The sequence below is a fragment of the Trichoderma harzianum genome (genome assembly GCF_003025095.1).
Source record: "Trichoderma harzianum CBS 226.95 unplaced genomic scaffold M431scaffold_2, whole genome shotgun sequence".
Classification (NCBI taxonomy): Eukaryota; Fungi; Ascomycota; class Sordariomycetes; order Hypocreales; family Hypocreaceae; genus Trichoderma; species Trichoderma harzianum.
In genome coordinates this window covers 2,503,192-2,524,959 of record NW_020209250.1, presented here as the reverse complement: position 1 = coordinate 2,524,959, position 21,768 = coordinate 2,503,192, and the positions used below count along the sequence as shown (strand labels likewise).

Below are 21,768 nucleotides of genomic sequence, written 5' to 3'. Positions count from 1 at the left end.
ACCTTGGCCGGAACATCATAGCTCCATCCCTGATGAGCTACGGTAGCTTGATCGCGAAGCTCTCCAAGTCGGCTTCTTCTGATGACGACAATCTACATCGAAACAACACAACCACAAAGCCAGCCTTTGACGCAAACCCCGAATTCCTTCTCCCTTTACCTACCCGCGACACCCGAAATCGCAACAGGATTGTGGCGATACACTCGCTGCTGCCATGGAAGAGGTCGCGCAGCCCGCACAGGGAGCGCTGAGTTGGCGGCTCAGCTCCCATCCGATTACGTTGCTCACGTTTCTGGGCTTTCGAATATGTTGGTGGCAATAACCCCCCAATTCATCTTTTCGCAAGAGAAAGGCGGATGTTCCTTTACGGTGGAGAGAGAGGCTGACGGATGGGGGTTTTGTTGTAGCGAGCGTTCTTATTTACTTTTTGGGATTATGGGTCATCAAGAGCATGTGCGTATAGTACTATTTTCCTGGAGTCCTCTCTTGTTTGTTTCAAACGGCTAATGTCTGGATAAAACAACTTTTTAGGATCATGATCTTCATCATTACGATTTTGTTGCTGGCCGCGGACTTCTACTACCTCAAGAACATTGCGGGCCGGCGGCTGGTCGGCCTGCGGTGGTGGAACGAGGTCGACCCTCAGACGGGCGAGTCGCAGTGGGTGTTTGAGAGCCTGGAGCCGGGCACGCGGGTGATCAACGCGACGGACAGCCGATTCTTCTGGCTGGCGCTGTACGTGCAGCCTGTGTGGTGGATTCTCATGGCGATATTGGCGATTATACGGCTGCAGTTTTTGTGGCTGCCTCTTGTTGGTGAGTTTTTTTTTGTCTTTCTGGAGCCCCTTCGGTTGGCGTTGGATGTTGTAGAAGTGGAAAGGGGCTTACATTGGTTGTTTAGCGATTGCGTTGGCTCTTACCATCATCAATACGCTGGCATTCTCTCGGTGCGACAAGTTTAGCCAGGCATCGAACTTTGCTGGGGGTGCTTTTGGATCGACCAATTTGGCGGGCAGCATTGCGAGCAACTTTGTCAGCCGCATGTTCAGATCGTAACTTAGAGATGAAGAAACAGAGAATGTGCGGATCTCTGCAGGAGCGGCATATTGTTTTTTTTTTTTTTTTTTGGTTGATGAAACTATGAGAAAAGGACTGCACGGCACGGTTTAAATGGGTTTGAAGCTGAGAAGACGGCAGACCGCCTCATTCATTGTACACTTACCAGAGGGGATTGTGCGAAGTGTATTTCCTAAAGGAGTTGACAGTGTTTCCTCTTGGGACCTTGATTGGGAATGAGTTTAATGCTTGTTCGAATTCATCCAACCCCCTTCGCTGCTGTTAGCAGCCCTCGCACGGGGTTAACACGAATGCACCAAAAAATCGAGGTTTGCGTTTCCTTGTTTTCTCTATTAGAATTTACAGCGAGCGGCGCCCTCATGCTACTATGAAGCTACTAAATATGCGCAGAGGGTATATGTGTATATATACAACCGAGATTGAAAAAAAAAGAGAGAGAGATGCCTGCGAGAGGGAACACAAATTGATATCTTTAGATCGTCGAGTTCGTTTTCCAGTCATCTCAGCAAAAAAGTGTTAAAAGCGGACAATATAAAGATGCCATCAAAAGGATTGATAATCATATCATGAGCTGTACTGTCCGTTTGCTTTGTTGTATATGGTATCCCAAAATCGTCACACACAAACATGATATAAAAAAAGATTACGAGCTTCACAGATGAAAAGCAACACGGAAGCCAGCTTATCCCAGCCTCTTAAGAGTCCCTTGAACGAAAAGGAGGAAAAAGAAAAACTCCGACGGCCTTCCAGAACTTGTTCAAACTCTCGTTTTTGATGGAGGTGGGGAAACATTTTTTATACTTGCACAAGAGGGAGATCAACTGGACGTCCTTCTGGCCGCACGTTCAATCTCAGCGTCTAGGTGCCGCTCTTCCTCTTCCAGTCGCAGGATATCGGCCTCCGTCATGCCCTCTTCGACGAGGTGAGCAATATTGCGTGACCTGTTATTATTGTCTGATGCAGAACTTCCTGGACGGTCCGCCTCATCATCGTGAGTAGACACCCCCCTGGCAGCGCTCGTTCCTGCGATGGTCGTCTGAAGAGGTAGCATTGCATTGGTAGAGCCGGTACGGGTGCCGTCGTCGGAAAAGGGGGAGATGATGGGCGACTCGGCGACCGAAGCCTGGACCTCTTTGGTTGCGATGAAAGAGTTGGTAGTCTGGCCGGTAGCATTGTAGCCCTGGTCGAAATGGCGTCTCCGGCGGCGGCGAAGGAGGAACCACGCAAGGCCACCGATGAGGAGGATGCCAACGACGGAACAGGCCACGGCTATGCCGGCGATGGCGCCCTTGCTGAGCCCGTGGCTGCCTCCCCCACTACTGTCTCCGCTGCTGCTGCCTCCGATGCCGTTGCCGTCAGAAGGGTTAGAAGGCCCGCTGGTGGGCAGAGTCGGGTTGTTGACAGACGAGGTAACAGCCTCGCCGCCTCGGCGATCTTGGTCATTATCGGTTGCCTCTGAATTGTTGAAAGTGTTTATGTCGATCGAGGAGGTTGAATTCGCAACGGTAAAGACACCTGATTGTGTGAAGCCCAAGTTTCCGTTTTTCGTTTTCCAATCGATTTTGATAACCATGTCCTTCTGGTACCAGTCGCCTGAAACTAAATCGGAGCCTGTGAGGTTAAGTGTTGCACTTGAAGAGCTCACTAGGGTCGTTGTTAGCATTTCCATCATATAAGTCAATGAGACCACAGCGCCACGATATGTTGTAAACAAAGAAAAGCAACATACGGCTAACAATCTCGTTTCCGGGCTTAGAATCGCCGAATTTAGCACGAGTAATGACTTTTGCCTGAGAAATATCGAAAGGTTCTCCCGAAGCCTTAGGCATTCCATACCAGGAAATATCCAAGGGCGTCGTCGTGCTGTTGCCGACTCTCCACGAAAAGGTTTTGGTCCGGTTGCTGGTGAAATAGACTCGTCCAGCAGGTTGGGTCCCGAAATTGGCGGCATCGTTGAATATAATGACCGTGGGTGAAGGGAGGGCATCGAAAGTGCTTGTTGGTGAAGACTGCGGAGGCAGAATGTTCATCGAAGGTGTTGGCGTTGGCGAGCTGTTTGCGGTGCTTGCAGACCCCCCAGTGCCGCCACCGACGCCGGCACCATTGTTAGGATTGGGATTGGGATCGGGATTGGGATCGGGATCTTGAGACGGCAGTATTGAAATGCTGCTGGAAGGCACTACGCCCGCCATGAGGAACGGCTTGGAGGGCGTTGAACGAGTGTGTAACTAGCAGAACTGCCCAAACCAGATAATGCCTGACACCAACATCCGACGGCACAAAAACCAGATATTCGGAACGAGGAGCAGAGCAGGAGGGAAGCAGAAAGAAGAAGAAGAAAAAGAGAAAAGAGAAAAGAGAGAGACGAAAGAGAGAGTCTACAGGGGGTGTAGGAGGTGTAAGTCAATGTGAGTAGTGGGCTCGTCAGACTCGATAATGGCAAAGAGGCGCAAGCCGCACGAGATGTGAGATGTCAGACCGGGGGGAATAGCGGCCGCGTATAGAATCGCAGGACTAGCTGCAAGGCCTGTCGATTCCTTCCCTCGCTTGAGCATGATTCCATCGTTCGTTTGCCTCTCTCCAACCACTCACGACGGGGTCTCTGCTGCAAGCCATCTCATGCCCAATGCCTTGTGTCGTTTTTTTGCCCTTCCCTTGCTCTGCCTGCGTTGCGTTGCGTTGGCCTGGCAAGCCTGGGCAGCGCCAGATCAAACCCACTCACCCCCCTGCCCTGCCCTGGTACGTTTGGCGTCCATTCTGAATAAAAGACCAAAAAAAGATGGTGATGGGCGAGTGGGTTGGAGTGGGTTTGGCTTGGGCAGATGGATGGATGGGGCTACATGAGGCTGTCTAAAAATGGCATGCTTGGTCGTCTCCGTACACCGCATGTATATATAGATATAGGTACAAGGTGAGATGGAGATGAAATCGGGTTCGGTCGCTTACGACGGGCACGATGCTGACAGGTAAATGGCAGGGGTCGAGCGAGCCCCATCTGTTTTTGTCTGTTAGTTTGAGTCTCTTGTACATTTTTTTTTTTTGTCTTCCTGTATTTACTCTCTCGTACTTGCTCATACTTACTCAAACTCGAGAAGCTCAAAGGCAATGAATGCAACGAAAGACACGGGCCAAAGCAACAGCCGACGTGTGCTGTAACCCAACGAACAAAAGGAGCTGGCCAAGTTGCCAAGCCCCTCCCCCTCTAGACAAAGCTGCCGATGGATTGGACTAGGATTCCCGTTGCTCTCCATGCACCAGTAGGCCGATTTATTAATGGATAAAACGGAGTGGCGTACCATTTAGACAGCCTATGGAGTGCCGGGTGAGGCTGAAGGGTCTCCACTGCGGCTGACTAGGGCGGACATGGGGGAAAGAATTTTGGTGGACTGGAACTTGTCAAAGAGTGGCTTGGGATCTGCCTTGCTGTTGCATGAAGGGAGAGCGATTGTTATGTGATGTGGTAAGAAGTCGGTGTTGAAGTTGGAGGTCGGAGCCGACGACGTTGGAAAGTACTACAGGTACTACTATAGGTAGTACAGATTGACGCCTCAGGTATCAAGTGACAGGTAGTACCAGGTGTTGATAAAGGTGTACTTGATGCCAGCGTAGCATTTTACCTTGCAACACAGGTACAGGAGCAGCAAACACCAGGTCCATGCAGCTGGCCAGCATCCATTGGCCACTGTCCCGTCCATGCCCAAACCTATTGGCACAAGCGAATGCGTTATTGCATGTGGCTTGAGAATAGCCCGTTTCACACACATGATGCACTTATGCTTAAGACTCTGGGCAGCTGAAACCAAGCTGGGCTTTTCATAGGGTATCGCCTACCAATTAGTAGTCATAGTACGGGGTAGTTGGTCCGATTGGGTGGCGATTGAGGAGTATCAGGTAAAATGTAAAAGGATCAACGTATCTATCACCAAATTCCATGCCATCCATACCAAGACACAAACAGATAAACACACAGGCTGAGTATCATTTGTTATATCCATTGGTTGGACGTAGCACAAACTCTTCCTTCTATTAAATGAACATCTTCTCTTTGTTTAACTCTTCTCTCTGATTCTTTCGCTCTAGACAATACCACACCATACACCGTCTCATCTCCGGCCCATCATACAGCCACACAAACGTACATGCGACACATTATGCCCCCGCAACGCTGATAATGCAGCAACAAAACAATCCTCTCCTATACATAACGTCAAAGTTCGTCAGCAAAGAAAAAAAATCCCATCCATTCGTTCAATTAAGCCCCAGATATCTAGCAAAAGGGGAGAACAAGAGCTGACGACCGCATCAAACAGGTGAAAAGCGTTACCCAACTCCAATAATGTGCTGAGATAATGCAAGTAAAGGTGAGAAAAAAAAAAGGCAAAGGGTGACCGTGCCTTTACGCAAATGTCATGGAAATCTCCTGTTCTTTGCCAAAGTCGTCGTCGTCCGGATCGTTCCATGGGTCGGCCAGCGTCATGTTTGGTACCGTCTTGGCCGTCTTAATCTCCGGTCTGCTAGATTCTCCATCAAATGCGGAATGGCGCCGCGGAGGCTCATGGAAAGATGTGTCAAACGTCATTTGAATCTCATCTTCGTCGTGACTAGGCTCGTAGAGGTACGGCGACGGAGAAGGCCGAGTCGTAGGAGTGCCCATCGTAGTAGCTGGCAGATCTCGGGGACTGAAGCTGTCATTTGCAGGCCGCATCGGCAGCACCTCTGCACTCTTTGATGCCTGCCATGATTCTCGAGGCGCTAGGCCGGAGTTTCGGGCGGGCGTTTGAGGTGATGACACCGGTGAATAGTCGAGCTTCATTGGCGGAAGCGTCGACTTAATTTCCTTGACCTGTATTTCTTCTGTGCCATCGTTCTCAGCCTCCTTGGCTAATTCAGCCCGGATAGCATCAATATCGAACAGCACACCGTAATTGTTGCCGTCTTTGTCCTCAACCTTCTTCCCTCCCTTGGGTGAATCTTTGCCCGAATCTTCGTAAATCTCCCACTCTTGTCGCTCCCCCTTGTTGCGTCGCCCAAACAATCCAAACTTGCTTGTTCTCTTGCCCGCCTTGCCCTCCTTCTCTAGTTCTCTACGTGCTTCTTCGATTTCGTTTATAAGCTCTCGCTGTCGCCCTTGGTGGTCATCTGGGTCAGGGTCTTCAATCTCGGAAAACTCCTCGCTCGTAACAAGCCATCCGCATCTCATGAGAAGTGAAGGCATGGCCTTGCGGTACTCCATATGGCCAGCCACGAGATCCGTTACATCAACGTTTTCTATCCCTGGGCAATCGTCTAGGGCACCTAAGCCGGCAACTCGCCTGATGCCGCCGTTGGTCAATCGGAAAAGATAGCCGAGAATCCAGTCATTGCGGTTATATCCATTTACGAAGCGGCCGGAGACCACGGATCGGGCCTTGAGAAATTCCTCTCGTTTGGCAACAATGGGCGATCCAAACATGTATACGTTTTGAATCAGCCCAAACGCACCCTTCTTCGCCAGCTCCTTTAGGCAAGAGAAGATGACTCGAGCGCCGAGCGAATACCCGACGAGAGTGATGGGCCGCGTACCCAAGCTACGTTCTATGAGCGAGTCGGCCAGAATAAGACCAGCAGACGTTGCACGATCTAGAGACACCGCCCAGGGGTTGTCGATGAGGTAGGAAAGCTTTGTCAGGACTACAGGCAGCTGAATGGCAGCCATCAAACTGACAAGGATGGTGCTGCCCAAAACTTGCTGCAGACCTTGAGTAAGTGCCTAGAGGGAGAAGTTCCGTTGTGTTAGCCTCTGCAGCAAAAATTCCAATCAAAATTCTATATATAACGCTTACCTCGGTAGCCAGAATATTGATGGTGTCACCCATACTCCGGAGCATTTCTGGTTCCCACAACACCGAGTAAATGTCGCCCATGATGGGGTCAACCGTGCTGTACGGCAAACGGACGTCATCAACTTTTCCTGTCAACCAGCCCGACACTGTGACGATAAGATTGACACGCTTGTTGTTGTGGAGAGGTCGATACTCAAAGGTCTTGACAGCGCCGGTTCGGCGACCGGCAGCCCTGCCACCAATGACGCCCCCTGAGGCCGCTGCGCTGGAGGTGATGATGGCGGCTCCTCCCGCTCCAGCCAAGAAACTGCTTGTCCCCGTCACACCAATGGTCGTGAACCCGGCAGCCAGGCCAGCTCCAATGACGGGGGCAAGCAGACCAGCCGAAAGCCCAATGACTAGACCACCGCCCACGGTAGCGAGGCCCATCATGATGTATCTCTTTTTCAAGGCCATCTTTCTCCGGTTCTCCATGTGCTCTTCTTCATTCCAGTTTTCTTTCTCAGCTGCTTGCTGCATCTCCAATGCATCCGTAACCCTCTTTTCAAACTTGCAAATGTCTATCCATGTAATATCTAGGCTCTTGCCGACTCGTTCCAGCAGGACTCTTGAACGAGCATCATATATTGAGTCTGCAATGAGTATCAGGAACAAGTCACAGAGCACTGTCCATCGCAAGTCGATGTCGATCTTTTGCGTCGTCGGCATCTGTGAAGGCGTCTTAACCTCGGGCAGCTCCTCGCCACTGTGTGTCTCATAAGGAGGCGGCATCTCAGCAGGCTTCTCTTCCTCGTAGGGCGGCGGATAACGGCTAGACCTGGGAGTCCCCGGCTTTTTCTCTTCAGCCATGGGATTCTGAACCCGAGAATTAGCAAGGAGGGCTGGTGTGAGATCCTGTGCCATGACGCCGTGATCTGCGAGTTGTTCAATCATGATCTGTTCCGCATCACTGATGTCCATGTGATGGTAGATTCGAATCATCATCTTCTGACCCCACATCTTGACTGCTTCAGCGCCCATGATGACTTGCTTCTTAGCAGACTTTGTGTTGAGTGTAAGCTTTTCGGCCTCCTTGACCATGTTCACGATCTCCAGGCGGACAACGCCGACGTATGCAATCCTCTGTCCCTCGGTAAGGAGATCCTTTGTGGCCTGCATCTGGGATACGGCGTCTCTAGCCTCGTCATCTTCACCTATGGAAGTTCCATTTGGGTTCTTGAATAGATATTGCGTGTGCTCGTCCATGCTCGTCGCCGACTCGGCGTCTTCATCCATGATAACTCGTGTATATCCCTTTCCGGCACCACCCAGCCCTGCATAACCATAGGTCTCATCTTCCTCTGCATCATGTTCCTTGGCGATTAAGCGGTCGTCGTCGTCATACATGTCATACCTAGCATAGGATGGCATCTCTTGCCAGCCGCCATCGTCGTCCTCTTTCTTTTCTTCCTTTACTTCTTGGCGCTGCAAGACATGCTGATGCGAGAATTCTGAGACGCCATTGGTACTCACAGGACTAGAGAAGCTTCGGTCTCGTTTCTGCGTCTGACTGAATCCTCCGGGAGAGAGATACTTTTCGCTCGGCTCGGTGCCCCTGTTAGGGGTCTTTGGAGTGGAAGGCGCTTCAATCGCACGAGTTTCTCTGATCGGGGATGGGGAGGTGGGAGGCCACGGGTTATTTCTTGCCGGTGGAGTCAACGGCTCCTTGGGGCCGGTCCCTGTCTCTGTCTTGGGCTCCTGCTGCTGCTGTATTGGTGATGCAACTGCAGGTATGTTCTCTCGTGTTAGTTGAACATCCTTAGGACCGGTATCCTCAGAATCGCTGCTCGACGTGTGCCCGTTCTTGCTTCCCGTAGGTTCTGATGTCTCTTGATGTTCTTCTTTGGAGTCGTGGTGGCCATTCTGCGTCTCGTTGGTCGTATCCGCATCGTGTGTCGCATCTTGGGCGTCCGAGTCCGGGGGTTCCGCCGGTGCGATGAACTTCTTTATGGGCAGACCAAAGTCATCGAACTCGGCCACAGCAGTCGGCGCTGTGCTCGTCTGTGGCGCTGCGGTCGCATTCTCGACGGCCGCCTTGGGCTCTGCATCCTGGGCAGCCATTGTCACAGCCTCAGGATCTGTGAGGAGGGGTTGAAGATCACGTCCACGTCCACATCCACCTGGTTGGCACGCGCGGGCATGGATGGGACGTGACGGCGGTTGGTGGAGGTTCGAGACTCCGAGAAGAAGCAGAAGAAGAAGAACAAGTCGTGTATCTAATATTTCTTCTTCTGCCGTCGACGCTGGAGGCCGTTAAAGAGGGCGGTGTCGCAAAGTGGTGGTTACGTCGTTAAATTAAATTTAGCGGCCCCCCGGCTAGCGGGAGGGAGAAACGTGTGCTGCTTTCGGGCTGCAAATCCGGCGCTCACTGCCACCCAACGCGGATAAGCCAAGAGGATTACGGAGTAGCAGCAATACGTAGCAGTGTTTTGGTTCCTGTCTCAGCTGGATTGGGACAAGAAGACGAGAAGTGTAAATTCAGGGGGAAGGCTTCGTTGTTTCAAGCATTGATGACGGGAGCATTTCTTCAGTGTTGTTGGTGATGTGATGCAATTTCCAGAGTGGCAGTGGCTCGCATTCGTATTTTGTCTGGGGCATTGGAGGGGATGCTGCTTAGTGTTGTCGTAAGACGACGGGGATTACCATAAAGGTTATCTATCTTATCACGATCTAACGAGACACTTGAGCGAGACAGAATGATCTGACAGCATCCCACACACGCACCGCCCTGTTTTGCCGCATTGAGATGTTTCACCTATTACGCAGCGCTCAACCACAGACTGCATTCCATCAATGTCATTCCACAAAAGCAGCAAAATAAAATACCCTTAAGAGAGACACCCGCAACCGTCATCGAACTGCTAGTGATTGCGAGTAATATTCTGACGAGTTAATATGTACAATCGCTTCTACCTATACTCCGAAATGTCATAGTATTATAACTCCTTTTCAAAACCTGGGGCGTTTTCATTGCCCTCGATAAAATACCACCTAAGACGAATCCAACCCGCGTTACCACGTTTTTTCATGGGATTCGCACTCTAATTCTCCTCCCCAGCATTGCTCGGAGCCACTGTGCTCGGCTCTGGACCGCTGGGCGTCGCCCCGTTCTCTGACTTGGTCTTCTTCCTTCGCTTCCGCTTGGCTGGTGCATCTGATACAGCCTCTGCTTTCTTGCCGGCGTCCTTCTTCGGTAGTTGCTGAGACTTCTTCTTTTTCATGGCTAGTGGATTCACCCCTTTGGGGCCTCTGTTCTTCTTGGGCTTCTTCTCTGTCGTAGATTCTCGCTTCACGTCGTCGTCGTCGCTTTCGCTTCCATCATCGTCACCCTCGCCCTCGCCTCCATTTCGTTCTTCCTTTTCCTCGCGTTTCCTCTTGCCCAGGGTATTCTTCAGCTCCGCTCTAAACTTTCGCTTCTCTTCTCGCTCTCGAATTTGCACGCTCTGATCCGCCATGGGTTCCAGGATCATGACGCTCCGCTTGATATATATCAACGGCACTCCTCTAATTCCTCGTAGCATTCTTCGCACATCCACACTCTGGCTTGCGACAACGTAGCGGTGCTTATTCTCGCCTGTTGACTTGGGGTCCACGACAGACCGCATGCACTCCATGGTCTCGAGAGGTTTGGGATACTCGTTGGGGTGGTGGCCACAGCGTCTTCGTTCGAATGTCTTGGCTAATTCAATCGCCGCATTGACGCCAGGCTGGTCTTTCTCAGCGTAGAGTTTTCGGATCTCGCATTGGGTAATCACTATGAACATCGTAAGCAGCGGTCTTGAGAATCTTTGTCGCCAAACTCACGTGGCTTCACTTTGCCGTGAACTGTGCTCTGTAACCTGGCCTCTAGATCCATAGTGCATCGGTTTGCATCTTTAATCATTTCTGCGTCCACTATGATTGAAAAAACTGTCAGTCACGACCATTTCACAGCACTTTTCCAGCCATTGTGCAGATGAACCTAGAATCTGATATGGTTCGCGAAAGCCAAACGTCATGGAGAATTGCTCCATGAGCTTGCGATACTGCTTTGAGCGTTTTCCTCTCATCTTGTATGCTTGACTTGGGTCGGCTTGGAATAATCTTCACAACTTGGAACCGAGAAAAACCAGTCGTCGCGGGTGCAATAGAATTTCATCCAAGCTCAGATCAAGCTCGAAAATAAATTTCTTATCGCATTACAGTGGAGCACGTGCGATAAAGAATTGAAGGTTCATAAAAGTGGGGCATCTGCACTACGACCCGCTCCAGCGCCGGCCTACGGTAAACTCATTGGATCCATCATCACTGTTTACCAAGCTCGTCCAAGAAGAGCGATTCCTTTTGGAAATCTGAAACTTGAAATTTTAGAATTATATTAACATTGCTATCAGATATACAGCTGAATTTCTTCGCACATCTTCTAAAAAAAAAAATAGGGTAAAATAAAGTATACCATGCCGACTCTGTATCATACCCACCATAACCGTCCTATTGCTATTGAAATCGATTATCATTAAACTCAAGCCCATATTGAAAAAGACAATTGCTCAGCCCTGGTTCCAAAGACAAGACGCCATCGATGTATAAACACCAGGCACCATCTAAATCTTTCGTGTTACCGTTCCGTATCTCTAACGCATAATGCGGCAACAACACTAATGTCGTCCAGTTTCCCTGTAACAATGAGTTAACCACATATCACCACTCGGACCGGGGTGAGGATAGACAAACCTCCTTCGCTAGCCAGACCCTCCTCTATGGCATGTTCCATGAATGGGCTCTCTGCATATGGATCGAGAGCTATCACTTTCGCAGCCGCTACCAGATCCTGAGCCACGACAGACATCCCGCCGTTGCGGCCGCCTGTTCGATCTGCATCCCCATCAGCGCCTTTCTTGGCCTCCCACTCCTTGATGCTTTGAAACACTCGAGTCGCGATTTCGTGTCCCCAGAGGTTGTCAATAACGCCGTCACTCATAGCAAGTACCACATCACCTTCTTCTAGGTCTACCACATCAACCACGGCATTCTCCCTCGGGGTATCGGGACTGTTGGTACCGAGCTGACGGGGGCAGTCAAACCAATGCCACTGCTCTGTGGTTTTGAATACAACTCCCTGATCCCGGGGCCGGAGGACGAGAACTTGGCAGTCACCCAGGTTGGTCACATAGAGAACTGGTGCCGCAACTTGGCGCCCCGCATCCATCACCATTTTATAATGGAGTTGAGCACCGCACGCCGTCGTTGTTCCCTGCCAGTTATGAGCACCGGTTGCTTCTTGTGTTTGCTCAAACGCCGTCTGTAGAGACGCAATGGGGTCGGGCTGGTAGGCCTTTTGCTGGAATAGGTTCTGCGCCGACTCTTCTTCGATGGCCGTTGCCCAGAAGTGCAATATCAGTCGCGACCACAACCTGTTTCTCCGTCAGGGATCGCATTCCTACAGCATGCGTTTTCCAAGTCACGGGAGGGATATATTACCCAGCATGACCTCTGGGGCGAGCTGCCCACGCGCCTACGCCATCGTTTGCACATATGAAATAGTCGCTAGCATACACGGCATCGTCACCATTCGTAAGTCCTTTAATGAGTTCTCCATTCACAAAGGCGCGAGCTCGACGGTCCCGGCTCTGGTGATGGGTGCTTAGGGGGTCTGAGAAGGATACAGATGGAGGGGACAAGAAGGGCGGCGGGAACGGCCGAGGCGACCGCTTTGCAAACAGCCCGATGCCCGTCTCAAAGCGAAAGGGCGGCTTCCCATACTGCGATGGTGATTGCGATTGTTGCGACGCTACAGAGACGAGGCTTCGCTGGCACCGACCCCGCCATAGCGGGTCAGCGAAGAGCTTCAGACGCGATGGAGATGTAGATGTCAGGAAAGTCGCCAACGTTGGAGAGGGTGATGTGCGCATTCCAACCATGTACAGCAAGCTACGACCTGTCGGGTCGCTGACCACGGCCGTTGCGGATGCTATCGGGAGATTGTCATTGCCTGGATCGGAGCTTACGAGGTATCAAGAATTAAGGCAATTAGCCGCACGTGATGGTGTGATTGGTAAAGGTCCGTATCCGGAGGTGAGCGAGCTACCAGTACCTGCGGCATGTACTGTACCACATCGAAAGCTTCCAGTTCATTACCGTTTCCACGACCTACCCTGCAGCATCAATTTCACATCGTGGCTTTTTCGTTTCAATGTCGCTAAAATAATATCATTCTTGGCTGGAGCCCTTTGCCCGCCTGACTGACTGGCTAATATCGCTTAGCATATGTGAATTTGTAATGCTCCGACTCGGCTTCGCCTGAGCTTTCTCGTTGAACAAAGGCGCTGTTGCAATAAGCCGATGCCACCAAATTGCACCGGAAAATATCATCGCGTCCAATTTCACGGAAATGAGAGGAGGGCTTCTGGATGAATGAAAGAATCCGGCAACCCGAATATCCCGCAGCCCTCTAGAAATTACGGAACCCGCGTCAATGAATTGTCACGGAGCCCTCGATCAACATACCGACTATCAAATATCTGGCCCTAGCAAGCGGATCAACAGAGTCGGGGGGTTAATCTTGGGAGATCGGGGCGATACTACAGCAAGACACGCAAGACATGTTCAGTATTCGGGTTTTGCTACTGACACAAGAGCACAGCTAGACACTGGCGCGATGCAAGTGCATGCCCACTAGGAAGGCGGAGCAGCAGAGTACACAGTAGTAGTACGAGAGCCCTCATGCATCATACAAGGGGGCGATCTCCAATACCCAAGAATAGCCACATACATACATGACGATGGATTCACTGCCAATCGATTTCATTGACGTATACTCTATGCGGCCAAGACGGGTGATCGGATGGTGGAACCGACTTGAAGGTGCACAGCTCGGAAGGATTGGCCTGGGAAACCGGCATGACGGTTGCACGGCATCGCCTCAGCAAGGCTTAGGCTTATTGTGACGCGTATGATCGATGATTGATGTTGATGTGAGTCTACCTGGTACGACCGATGGTAAATGGATTTCATTGTGAGACATATTGTGATTTTCGAAGCATCATGATTCACACAAAGCGGTTGCGAGATCGAGCATCTGGAGTTGATCATTCTTTTAGGGGGCCTTATATGACGTCAGGTTGCGTTGGGAGCTTTCAAAGCCTGATAGCGATTTCAAGACCAGCCAGACTCATGTTCGAGCTGACGAGCATTCCATCCCAACGCCTCGTACTATGACTTGTCCGGAGTAAGACAAAAAAAATGTTTCCACATTCGCGCAAATCATTTTAGTGTTATGCGGTGAGGGTAGCAATGAACCTTGGCAGTTGAATGCCCCAGATTGGGCTTCGTGTATCTCAGCGGCGTATTATTCCAAATGGCTAGGTACTGTAACAACGGATTGCCGTCCCGTCCGCGCAGCACTAGCAATAAGCGCTGACAACTTCCGTGTTCTCGTATGCGCTGGAGAGCCCGTTGTGTCACAATCTTGTCTCAGAAAAGCCGCGTTTGGTGATGAGGCTTTGACACGACTTAACTTTCAGCTTCCTCGGCAGCCTATTGGTGAACGAGGATTGCGGATTCTGCTTGGCAGGCTGCGCCGCGAATTCTGAGAGTTTCGGCTGACGGCGTGGGAGTTGTACCCGAGTCGTTTGATTCATACCAGCGTCTTGCTGCTCGGTGTAACTAACAGGCTATTGGAAGATTGTACAGCAAGAACTGCCATGCTTTTGCAGTAGCACCTCTCCGCTTATCTAGACCAGATGCGGCGTCTGGCGCTGGGTTAGCATCGCCCGGAGTGGCTCGGCAGCTCGGAGATGGACCAGAAGTTGTGTTCAATGAGGTTAGAATTACAACGGCAGATACATGGCCTGTACGAGGTACAAAGCTGGGATTCGGAGGAGAGCTAAGTGAGCACAAGGGGGCCTTTGAGATGGAAAGCTTGTGTCAACTGAATAGAGAGATGGAAACCGCAAGAAACAAAAGAAGATTGAATATCAAAGAAGAAGACGAAACAAAAGGGAGCGTCTATTTCAGTACTAGCTTGTACAGACTAGATGCCTCTACTTTTATTTTTGCATCTGCTATTTTTTTAGCATTTGATAATGTCACTACTGGGTAACGTTAAATTTGAGACACGGGATTGCTGGATAGCCAACTTGAGGTGCTAGATGGCCACTCCCAAACAAAAAGAGAGAACAAAGTGCGCTACAAGTTCCTGCATGATGGCGCCTTTAGTGGTGTGACATGATGCATGACAATGGATACCTCGTGGATTGTGCATTCCCACGTCAAAGGCGGTATGCGCTCACAGCCAGTGGTCAAGGGCGGCTAGGAGAGCAACGAAACTGTGCCTGCAGCAGGGCAACGTGAACGTATGGAAAACGTTTCGATGGATTCCATCAATATTACGAGCGCAACCTGAGCCCCTAGTTAGAAGAGCCCCGCCAGATTGGTTGGGGGAGGGCTGCGTGTTGTTTTGGCGGCAAAAGCGCCGTGGCCCTTGCTGGGCGGTTGAATGAAAAGGGCCTCAACTCCATCTTTCATCTTCGAGTACATGGATACAAGCGCGAGTATACTTGCTCAAGAACTCACGCACGCCACACCACACCAACGCACATGGACCCGGTTCGCAGTCAATGATGGCATGTATGTACATCCAAAAGCGGAACGTGCAATATAATTTATTCTGGAACCCGCCGATTATGGCGCAAAAGGCGAGCCCATCTAGAAGCCTTGTGCAGCTGGAAATTCCAGTATAAAAGTGCGGGCAAAGCTCACTAAGAGTCGATAGGGGGCTTGCGCGCCCCACCAGCCACCTACCTTCTACGGGGCATCCGGAGCTACCTGGCGATAGTCGCTCAAATTTACGGACTGTCTCTTTGTCTAGCAGCAGTACCAAGGTTGCTTGGCCCAGACCCCTGCGGGCGCAGAATTGCAAAGAAGAAACGCCCAGTATCTCGTTACGAGAGCAAAGTGCGCAGTAGCAATCACCGCTGAGAGACATGGGCTTGGTGCATTGTTATGTACCTTTGTTTGTTCTTATAGGCGCCCAGCTACCTGGCTAGGTATGGGATGGAACTTGGCATCCTCCCGTATTTGCGTGCAATATGGAGCACTGGCGTTATCACCGTGGACAAAGACAAGCTCCGTATCCGTAATAAAGAGCCCGGGCATGGGCAAATCAAACAAAACGAACAAAAAAAGGGTCTGGGTTAATCTATTTCTGCCATGCTTAAATAGTAGCCTCCCTCTTGTTTTTCCTTTCCTTGTCTGGGGGAATCTGTGGCTTCAGCTCTTCGACGTCGTTGTGACGATCTTGTCTCTCATCCATCTCCGGGTTTAACGTTTGCTGGCGTTAGCGATCGCCTTGGTTAGTGCGCCGCCTCAGCTGCCACTCTGCCAGTGACGTCGAGCATGCATGCTTCCCGTGTTTTTGACAATCATCTAGTCTGACGGCATACTTTTTGTTGCAGCTGGGTCTTGGCAGACTTACGTGGAGGAGAGAGTCAGTGAAGAGAGGACGGAAGATCGCACCAGAAGAAAACCGAAGGGGGCTTGCTCGAGTTGTTGCTGCTTCTGGCCTGGTGACTGCAACCATTGCTGGGGACTTTATCTAGGCCCCTTGGCAAGCCCGGTCTAGAGGTACCAACGGCATCTCGATACGAATATCGGCTCACACACACCATATACGAAGAGAGAAGAGAAACAAGAACTGGATTTGACGACTGCGCCTCATACGGAGAAACAACAGGAGAATTCAAAAAGAAAAAGAACAACAAAAACAACAGCAAAGGGAGGTACCGACAGAGTTCCGGCACTTACGAGTACAATACGCGCACTGTAAGTAAGATTTCAAACCATCCATGTCCCAGCGTCTCCGTACCGTCGTGCCGTAGCCGTGGCTCGCCGCTCTTGGTTCGGCGCAAAACCCACCAACGAGCGGCGCAAACTTGCACGGCATGGCTGCGACATTCCCGCCCGGGCGAGTTGGGCCGCCAAAGCTCAGCAAGCAGGAAAAGCAAGAAACCTCCTGAGATGGAGAGCGGAGCCCTTTGCTTGGCTTGGCTTTTTTTTTCTTCCCTTGGGTCTTGGTCTTCCTAGTCATGCTGTCATGCCAATCTGGCTTGATGGCTCCGGCATATCCGCTCGCCCCAGATAGACAAGCCGTTTGAGTGAAGGAGGCAATTAATAGATAAATAGTAGCCGTGCAACACACTCGTTCAGCCTGGCCTTGATTTGTCGCCCTTTCCGATTCTCCCAGAGTGGGAAGACATTTGCAAACTTGAGCTGCACCAAAGCAAAGCACCAAGCACACCAAGCACACCGAAGCGCCTACTGCAGCCCGCCTAAAGGCAACACGATACGAGGACATCATATCGGCCAACGTCGCGTGCTTGTCTCACGGGGCTCGTCACTAGCAGTCTCCCCGAGCCGACACATACGATACGAGGGCCCGGCTTTGCATCTCTCGCGACTGGATTTAAAAAGTCCGACCTGCGTCTTTTGGCTTAACTGCCATCTGATCGCATTTTGCTGCAGAAAAGGCTTCCCTCGTTTTTAACTCAGCATCGCCGCCGCCGGACGCCGGCCCCGCCACTCGCTGCTCCTATTTTATTTTTGGCTTCATCAGAGTTTCTCGATTATCGATTATTCCATTCCGTCGCCCCGGAGCTGACGACATACGAAAAAACAAAAAAGAAATCGACTTTCAGCTCATGATATCGCAATTTCCATAATTCGACGACCTTTTCGTTTTTCTTCGGCCTTTTTTCCAGATCGCCCGCCGCCCAGCCCAGGCGCACATCACATCGCACCATGGGTCGCAATCGAGGTTCGTAGCTCCATTCCTGTTCTTGTCCGCACCGTCATTTTTCGCTCTCGTCACCAGGGCTCCAGCAGACCCCAGCAGGACCCCAGCAGGACCCCTAGTCGGGCTCAATGTTGGACCCTCCCCAGAAGCCAGCCAACCCCCTTCCATGTTCCATCGTCTCCAAGCCCTTTTTTTCTTCTTCCCCCCCTGGGCTGCCGCTAGACCCCAGCATTGCGCAAGAAACGGTGGCATCATTGGCGCTCACGCAACCTGTGGCCGCTGCTTGTGCCTCCAGACTTGGCAGCCTCTTGGCCGTACAGGTACAAGCGCCAGCGGTGCATGCGCGGTACTCGTATCTGTTGCTGCGGAGATGCTGCTGCTAGCACTCAGGTACAGGTACCGCCAGCATGGATGGTTTCCATGTAGCCTTTCTGCAATGGGCATGTGCCCTGCCGCCGAATCCATTGAATGCTGGGCTAGGGGGCTCGATGTTCCCTTTACGGGCTCTTTTTTGCAGGTGCCTGCAAGGTAGTACGAGAAGTTAGAGGTTGCTAACCGGGCGCGCGTGTCAATGTCTAGTGGTCTCGTTCATGTCCCATTTTTCCTCTGGGCGCAAGACACCAACATCATCACCTTCATCACCGCCCTCGGACGAAGCTCCCTTTTCCTCCAAATTCAAGGTTAAGAAGCGGCACTCGCTTGCGCACATCGACCTGCGCAGCCCTCCAGCTTCCACGCCGTCGCCGCAGTCTGACTATGGCACGCCGGTAAACATCGACGCCCCAATCCGACGCAACCGAAGTAGCTCGCGGAATAGTGCACGACCCTTGTCCATCATCCAGACGTATCAGCCTCCCGTCATGGAGGTCAACGAGGACACCATCCCGGAGCTGCAGCCCATTTTCTCGCTGCTCAACAGCCACTCCAACAAGCTTTATCACGAAGGCTACTTTTTGAAGCTGGATGATCAAAACACCCGTATGTGGTCTTGCAAACCGTCCCCCGCAATGGTGCTGTCTGAGCGCTTGCTAACCCCAACACTGTAATAGAGGGCAAACCAAACCCCGATAGAACATGGTCCGAATGCTTTGCACAGCTTGTCGGGACCGTGCTCTCCTTGTGGGATGCCGCAGAGCTGGATGCAGCTGGTGAAGATGGCATGGTTCTACCTAAATTCATCAACCTCACGGATGCTTCTATCAAAGTGGTATGGCAAACCTCACGTGCTTCACCGTGGACCTTGAAGTCTAACTACTTGTCTTTACAGATTGAGTCTTTGCCCACCCGTTCAAGCGATGAGCAGCCATTACAGAACATCCTTAGCCTGTCCACCGCTGGCAGAAACCGTTACTTGCTGCATTTCACTTCTCATGAGTCGCTGATTGAATGGACGTCCGCCGTTCGGCTAGCCATGTACGAGTATGTAGCTCTTCAGGAGGCGTACACTGGCGCCCTGATTGCCGGCAGGGCCAAATATCTCAACAACATCAGCGTTATGATGGAGAGGTCCAAATTCAAGATTGAGGCGTGGGTCAGGGTCCGATTTGGAGCTGGTGTCCCATGGAGGCGCTGCTGGTGCGTTATCACGCCGCCTGATGAGAAGGAGTACGCCAAACTTCAAAAGGAGTTGAAGAAGAAGTCTCCTTATGATCGATCTGCCGCTCGCGTGGTCAGAGGAGACATCAAGTTCTATGATGTCAAGACCGAGGGTAAGAAGCAAAAGAGGACAAAACCCGTTGCTTCCATCAGTGAAGCCTACTCTGCATATGCCATCTATCCTCAGGCCAAGTCTCTGGTGGACGCTTCGACCCTCATCAAGATCGAAGGCAACATTGCCATTCACTCCACTCCAGCGTCCTCTTCGGAGGGCTTTGTTTTCATCATGCCCGAGACTCGCCCTGCCGTCAGTGGATTCGAGACGATGCTTCGCTTCCTGTTTCCGACATGGGACACCTTTGGCCTGTACGGCCGTCCGGGCAGACTTGTCGCCAGCATTTTGGATGCCAGGTCGCTCATGTTTGCCATGCCCAGAAGTAAGAAATACGGCTATCTGGACCTCGAAGACGTCAATACGCTCTTACTGGACAGCAAGAGCTCAACCTGGAATGAGAGGGAGTGGCGAAAGCGGCTCAAGGAGGCCACCGGCACGCGGATGAACTCGATCGAGGATGGAAGCCGCTCTTATTCACCGGCCTCCAACAGAGCCAGCAACAGAATAAGCTTCCAACAAAAGCCCAGAGTTGGTTTCGCTGGCGATCGCCATTCTTCTGAATCCAACAGCCCCATCTCGATGGGCTCAAACTCTTCGCCAAATGACATGTCTCCTCTTGAGATGGCCGGGCGAGTAGGAAGCTCTAGCTCGGACGAGGGCCGTGCTGTTACGCCAAATGCCTATGTCGAACCCATCGAGACCAGCATGGGAGCCATTCGCACGCCCGAGCCTGTTGTACGACCTCCTATGGTTGCACGCGATTCTCACAACCGCCCATCCGGCGCCCCCTACAACTCGGAAGAACTCCGCCGGGCCAACAATCGCCTGTCCAACGGCACTCTGGCTCAAATGGCCAAGGCTGGCGGCATTGCTCTGCCCGGTGTTCCCGATATCCCTGATGATGATGAGGATGAGGAGTTCTTTGACGCCCCGCCGCCGGTTCCCATGCACGGTGGTGGTGGTTTCTACGCCGGCGAGAACCGGTCTGCTCAGTCTCTGAACCCCCCGCCGAGCCATCACAGCGATCGCCCTCCTACTAACCACTCTCACCGCTCTAACATCTCTCACCACTCTCACCGATCGCAACAGAGGCAGCCATCTCCCTATGGGCCAAGAACGCCCTATGATGAGCCTCCTCATTCTCCGTACCACGCTCAGCCTCCGCCTCCGCCTGTCCACGGATCATCGTACTCGAATGATCAGTATGCTTCCTACAGCCCCGCTGGCTCTCCCGGATATGGCCAACATCCCCACCGGAAGCCTCTCCCCACGAGGCCAGATGCCCCTTACAACAACAAGCACCAAAGCATCACTCCCAACGACATCATTGACCATTACACTACCCAGTCCCGAGCTCAGTACGACGGCTTCCTGCCTCCTCAACCCCCGATGCACTTGGAGTTTGGCGACGAACTGCAGCAGCCTTTCGTTGACCGGCCCCGCAATGGCGTCTTGAAGACGACCGGCGGCGCTGATCCGGACGCACACTACAACTCAGGATTCGCGATTCCAGACGTCAACTTTGGCCCAACAGTCAACTACGGCGCCCCTGCGGTGATTCGCAAGCCCGCACCCCATACCGCGGAATCCCCTGTGCCAAAGGCGCCCAAGACACCGACGGAGCCAAGGCCCGGCCACAGGAGACAGGAGTCTGTGCCATGGCAGCCGGCCACACCAGCGTCGCCCGGTTCCCAGCGATCTTTCCGCCTCACTCCCCAGCAATATGTCCAGCAACGTGCTTCCATTGCCTCAGCACCGTACGGGCACGGGAGAACTCTCTCAGCCAACTCTCTAGGCGGCCACTCGGCGCGAAGCATGTCGCCGCAGCCCGTGTACGGCACCATTGTGCAGCCGACACAGCCTGGCGCATACCAACAGCCCCTACAGAGCACGCAGCAATATTAAAACGACATATACATTTTTCTTTTCGTTCCTTTGAAGTACAAAAACCAACGGTTGATCACACCATACCCTCCTTGCATTGTTTCCTTGCCTTGTTTCCCTCTCCTTTTTGTTTTATATCATGTGTGGTTTTTCCCCTGTCCTTTTGTACATGTCTTTTCTATCTTGTGATAGATACCCTTGTTAGGCGACAGTGATGTATATGCAACTTTGGATGCAGTATGCATGGTAGGCGTTGGGGTTGGGAGCATTCATATATATATATTGGGAGTATATCTGAGCATTGTCGATACTTGCTCTAAGATGTGCATTCATGGCGTTTGTGTTTCCTTTGTTTACGGAAATGCCCTACATACATTGTGCCAGTGGGCACGATAATAAACGATGGGAGAACATCATTCTTGATATCAGGTAGATTTATTTTTATACAGATGGAAATACTACCAA

At 51.7% G+C, this 21,768-nt stretch overlaps 8 protein-coding genes across 8 annotated transcripts; 2 read left to right on the top strand and 6 right to left on the bottom strand.

Moving 5' to 3' along the window:
• The first annotated feature begins 84 nt into the window (after window positions 1–84).
• On the top strand, window positions 85–1,126 carry M431DRAFT_504297 (hypothetical protein). The gene is made up of 4 exons (XM_024918451.1): window positions 85–308; window positions 408–453; window positions 532–815; window positions 901–1,126. The coding sequence occupies exons 1-4, from the start codon at window positions 215–217 to the stop codon at window positions 1,053–1,055; spliced, it is 579 nt and encodes a 192-aa protein (XP_024779049.1). The 5' UTR covers window positions 85–214; the 3' UTR covers window positions 1,056–1,126.
• Window positions 1,127–1,893: 767 nt separating this feature from the next.
• Window positions 1,894–3,268, bottom strand: M431DRAFT_1979 (hypothetical protein; the record flags this gene model as incomplete). Its single annotated transcript, XM_024913285.1, has 2 exons — window positions 1,894–2,720; window positions 2,806–3,268. The coding sequence occupies 2 exons, from the start codon at window positions 3,266–3,268 to the stop codon at window positions 1,894–1,896; spliced, it is 1,290 nt and encodes a 429-aa protein (XP_024779048.1).
• Window positions 3,269–4,000: 732 nt separating this feature from the next.
• M431DRAFT_301864 (hypothetical protein) lies at window positions 4,001–4,499 on the bottom strand. Its single transcript, XM_024914161.1, has 2 exons — window positions 4,144–4,499; window positions 4,001–4,071 (listed from the first exon to the last, which is right to left on the bottom strand). Exon 1 carries the CDS (start codon window positions 4,373–4,375, stop codon window positions 4,154–4,156), a length of 222 nt encoding a protein of 73 aa, XP_024779047.1. The 5' UTR covers window positions 4,376–4,499; the 3' UTR covers window positions 4,001–4,071; window positions 4,144–4,153.
• Window positions 4,500–5,472: 973 nt separating this feature from the next.
• On the bottom strand, window positions 5,473–8,998 carry M431DRAFT_478447 (hypothetical protein; the record flags this gene model as incomplete). Its single annotated transcript, XM_024915676.1, has 2 exons — window positions 5,473–6,825; window positions 6,899–8,998. 2 exons carry the CDS (start codon window positions 8,996–8,998, stop codon window positions 5,473–5,475), a joined length of 3,453 nt encoding a protein of 1,150 aa, XP_024779046.1.
• A 656-nt stretch (window positions 8,999–9,654) lies between these two features.
• M431DRAFT_504293 (hypothetical protein) lies at window positions 9,655–11,049 on the bottom strand. The gene is made up of 3 exons (XM_024918450.1): window positions 10,899–11,049; window positions 10,742–10,831; window positions 9,655–10,691 (listed from the first exon to the last, which is right to left on the bottom strand). Exons 1-3 carry the CDS (start codon window positions 10,984–10,986, stop codon window positions 9,979–9,981), a joined length of 891 nt encoding a protein of 296 aa, XP_024779045.1. The 5' UTR covers window positions 10,987–11,049; the 3' UTR covers window positions 9,655–9,978.
• A 485-nt stretch (window positions 11,050–11,534) lies between these two features.
• Window positions 11,535–12,837, bottom strand: M431DRAFT_74757 (hypothetical protein; the record flags this gene model as incomplete). Its single annotated transcript, XM_024922262.1, has 3 exons — window positions 11,535–11,593; window positions 11,651–12,330; window positions 12,398–12,837. 3 exons carry the CDS (start codon window positions 12,835–12,837, stop codon window positions 11,535–11,537), a joined length of 1,179 nt encoding a protein of 392 aa, XP_024779044.1.
• A 4,603-nt stretch (window positions 12,838–17,440) lies between these two features.
• On the bottom strand, window positions 17,441–18,131 carry M431DRAFT_301575 (hypothetical protein). Its single transcript, XM_024914159.1, has one exon. The coding sequence runs from the start codon at window positions 17,961–17,963 to the stop codon at window positions 17,607–17,609; it is 357 nt and encodes a 118-aa protein (XP_024779043.1). The 5' UTR covers window positions 17,964–18,131; the 3' UTR covers window positions 17,441–17,606.
• Window positions 18,132–18,298: 167 nt separating this feature from the next.
• On the top strand, window positions 18,299–21,324 carry M431DRAFT_478445 (hypothetical protein; the record flags this gene model as incomplete). Its single annotated transcript, XM_024915675.1, has 3 exons — window positions 18,299–18,686; window positions 18,758–18,915; window positions 18,976–21,324. The coding sequence occupies 3 exons, from the start codon at window positions 18,299–18,301 to the stop codon at window positions 21,322–21,324; spliced, it is 2,895 nt and encodes a 964-aa protein (XP_024779042.1).
• Between the last annotated feature and the right edge of the window lie 444 nt (window positions 21,325–21,768).

Coding starts and splice junctions, on each gene's coding strand:
- M431DRAFT_504297 (XM_024918451.1), top strand. CDS start 215: ATGGAAGAGGTCGCGCAGCCCGCACAGGGAGCGCTGAGTTGGCGGCTC. Junction 309..407: donor GTTTCTGGGCTTTCGAATAT/GTTGGTGGCAAT, acceptor GTTTTGTTGTAG/CGAGCGTTCTTATTTACTTT. Junction 454..531: donor TTATGGGTCATCAAGAGCAT/GTGCGTATAGTA, acceptor ACAACTTTTTAG/GATCATGATCTTCATCATTA.
- M431DRAFT_504293 (XM_024918450.1), bottom strand. CDS start 10,986: ATGAGAGGAAAACGCTCAAAGCAGTATCGCAAGCTCATGGAGCAATTC. Junction 10,832..10,898: donor CGAACCATATCAGATTCTAG/GTTCATCTGCAC, acceptor TTTCAATCATAG/TGGACGCAGAAATGATTAAA. Junction 10,692..10,741: donor TCACGGCAAAGTGAAGCCAC/GTGAGTTTGGCG, acceptor CGATGTTCATAG/TGATTACCCAATGCGAGATC.
- M431DRAFT_301864 (XM_024914161.1), bottom strand. CDS start 4,375: ATGGTACGCCACTCCGTTTTATCCATTAATAAATCGGCCTACTGGTGC.
- M431DRAFT_301575 (XM_024914159.1), bottom strand. CDS start 17,963: ATGATGCCACCGTTTCTTGCGCAATGCTGGGGTCTAGCGGCAGCCCAG.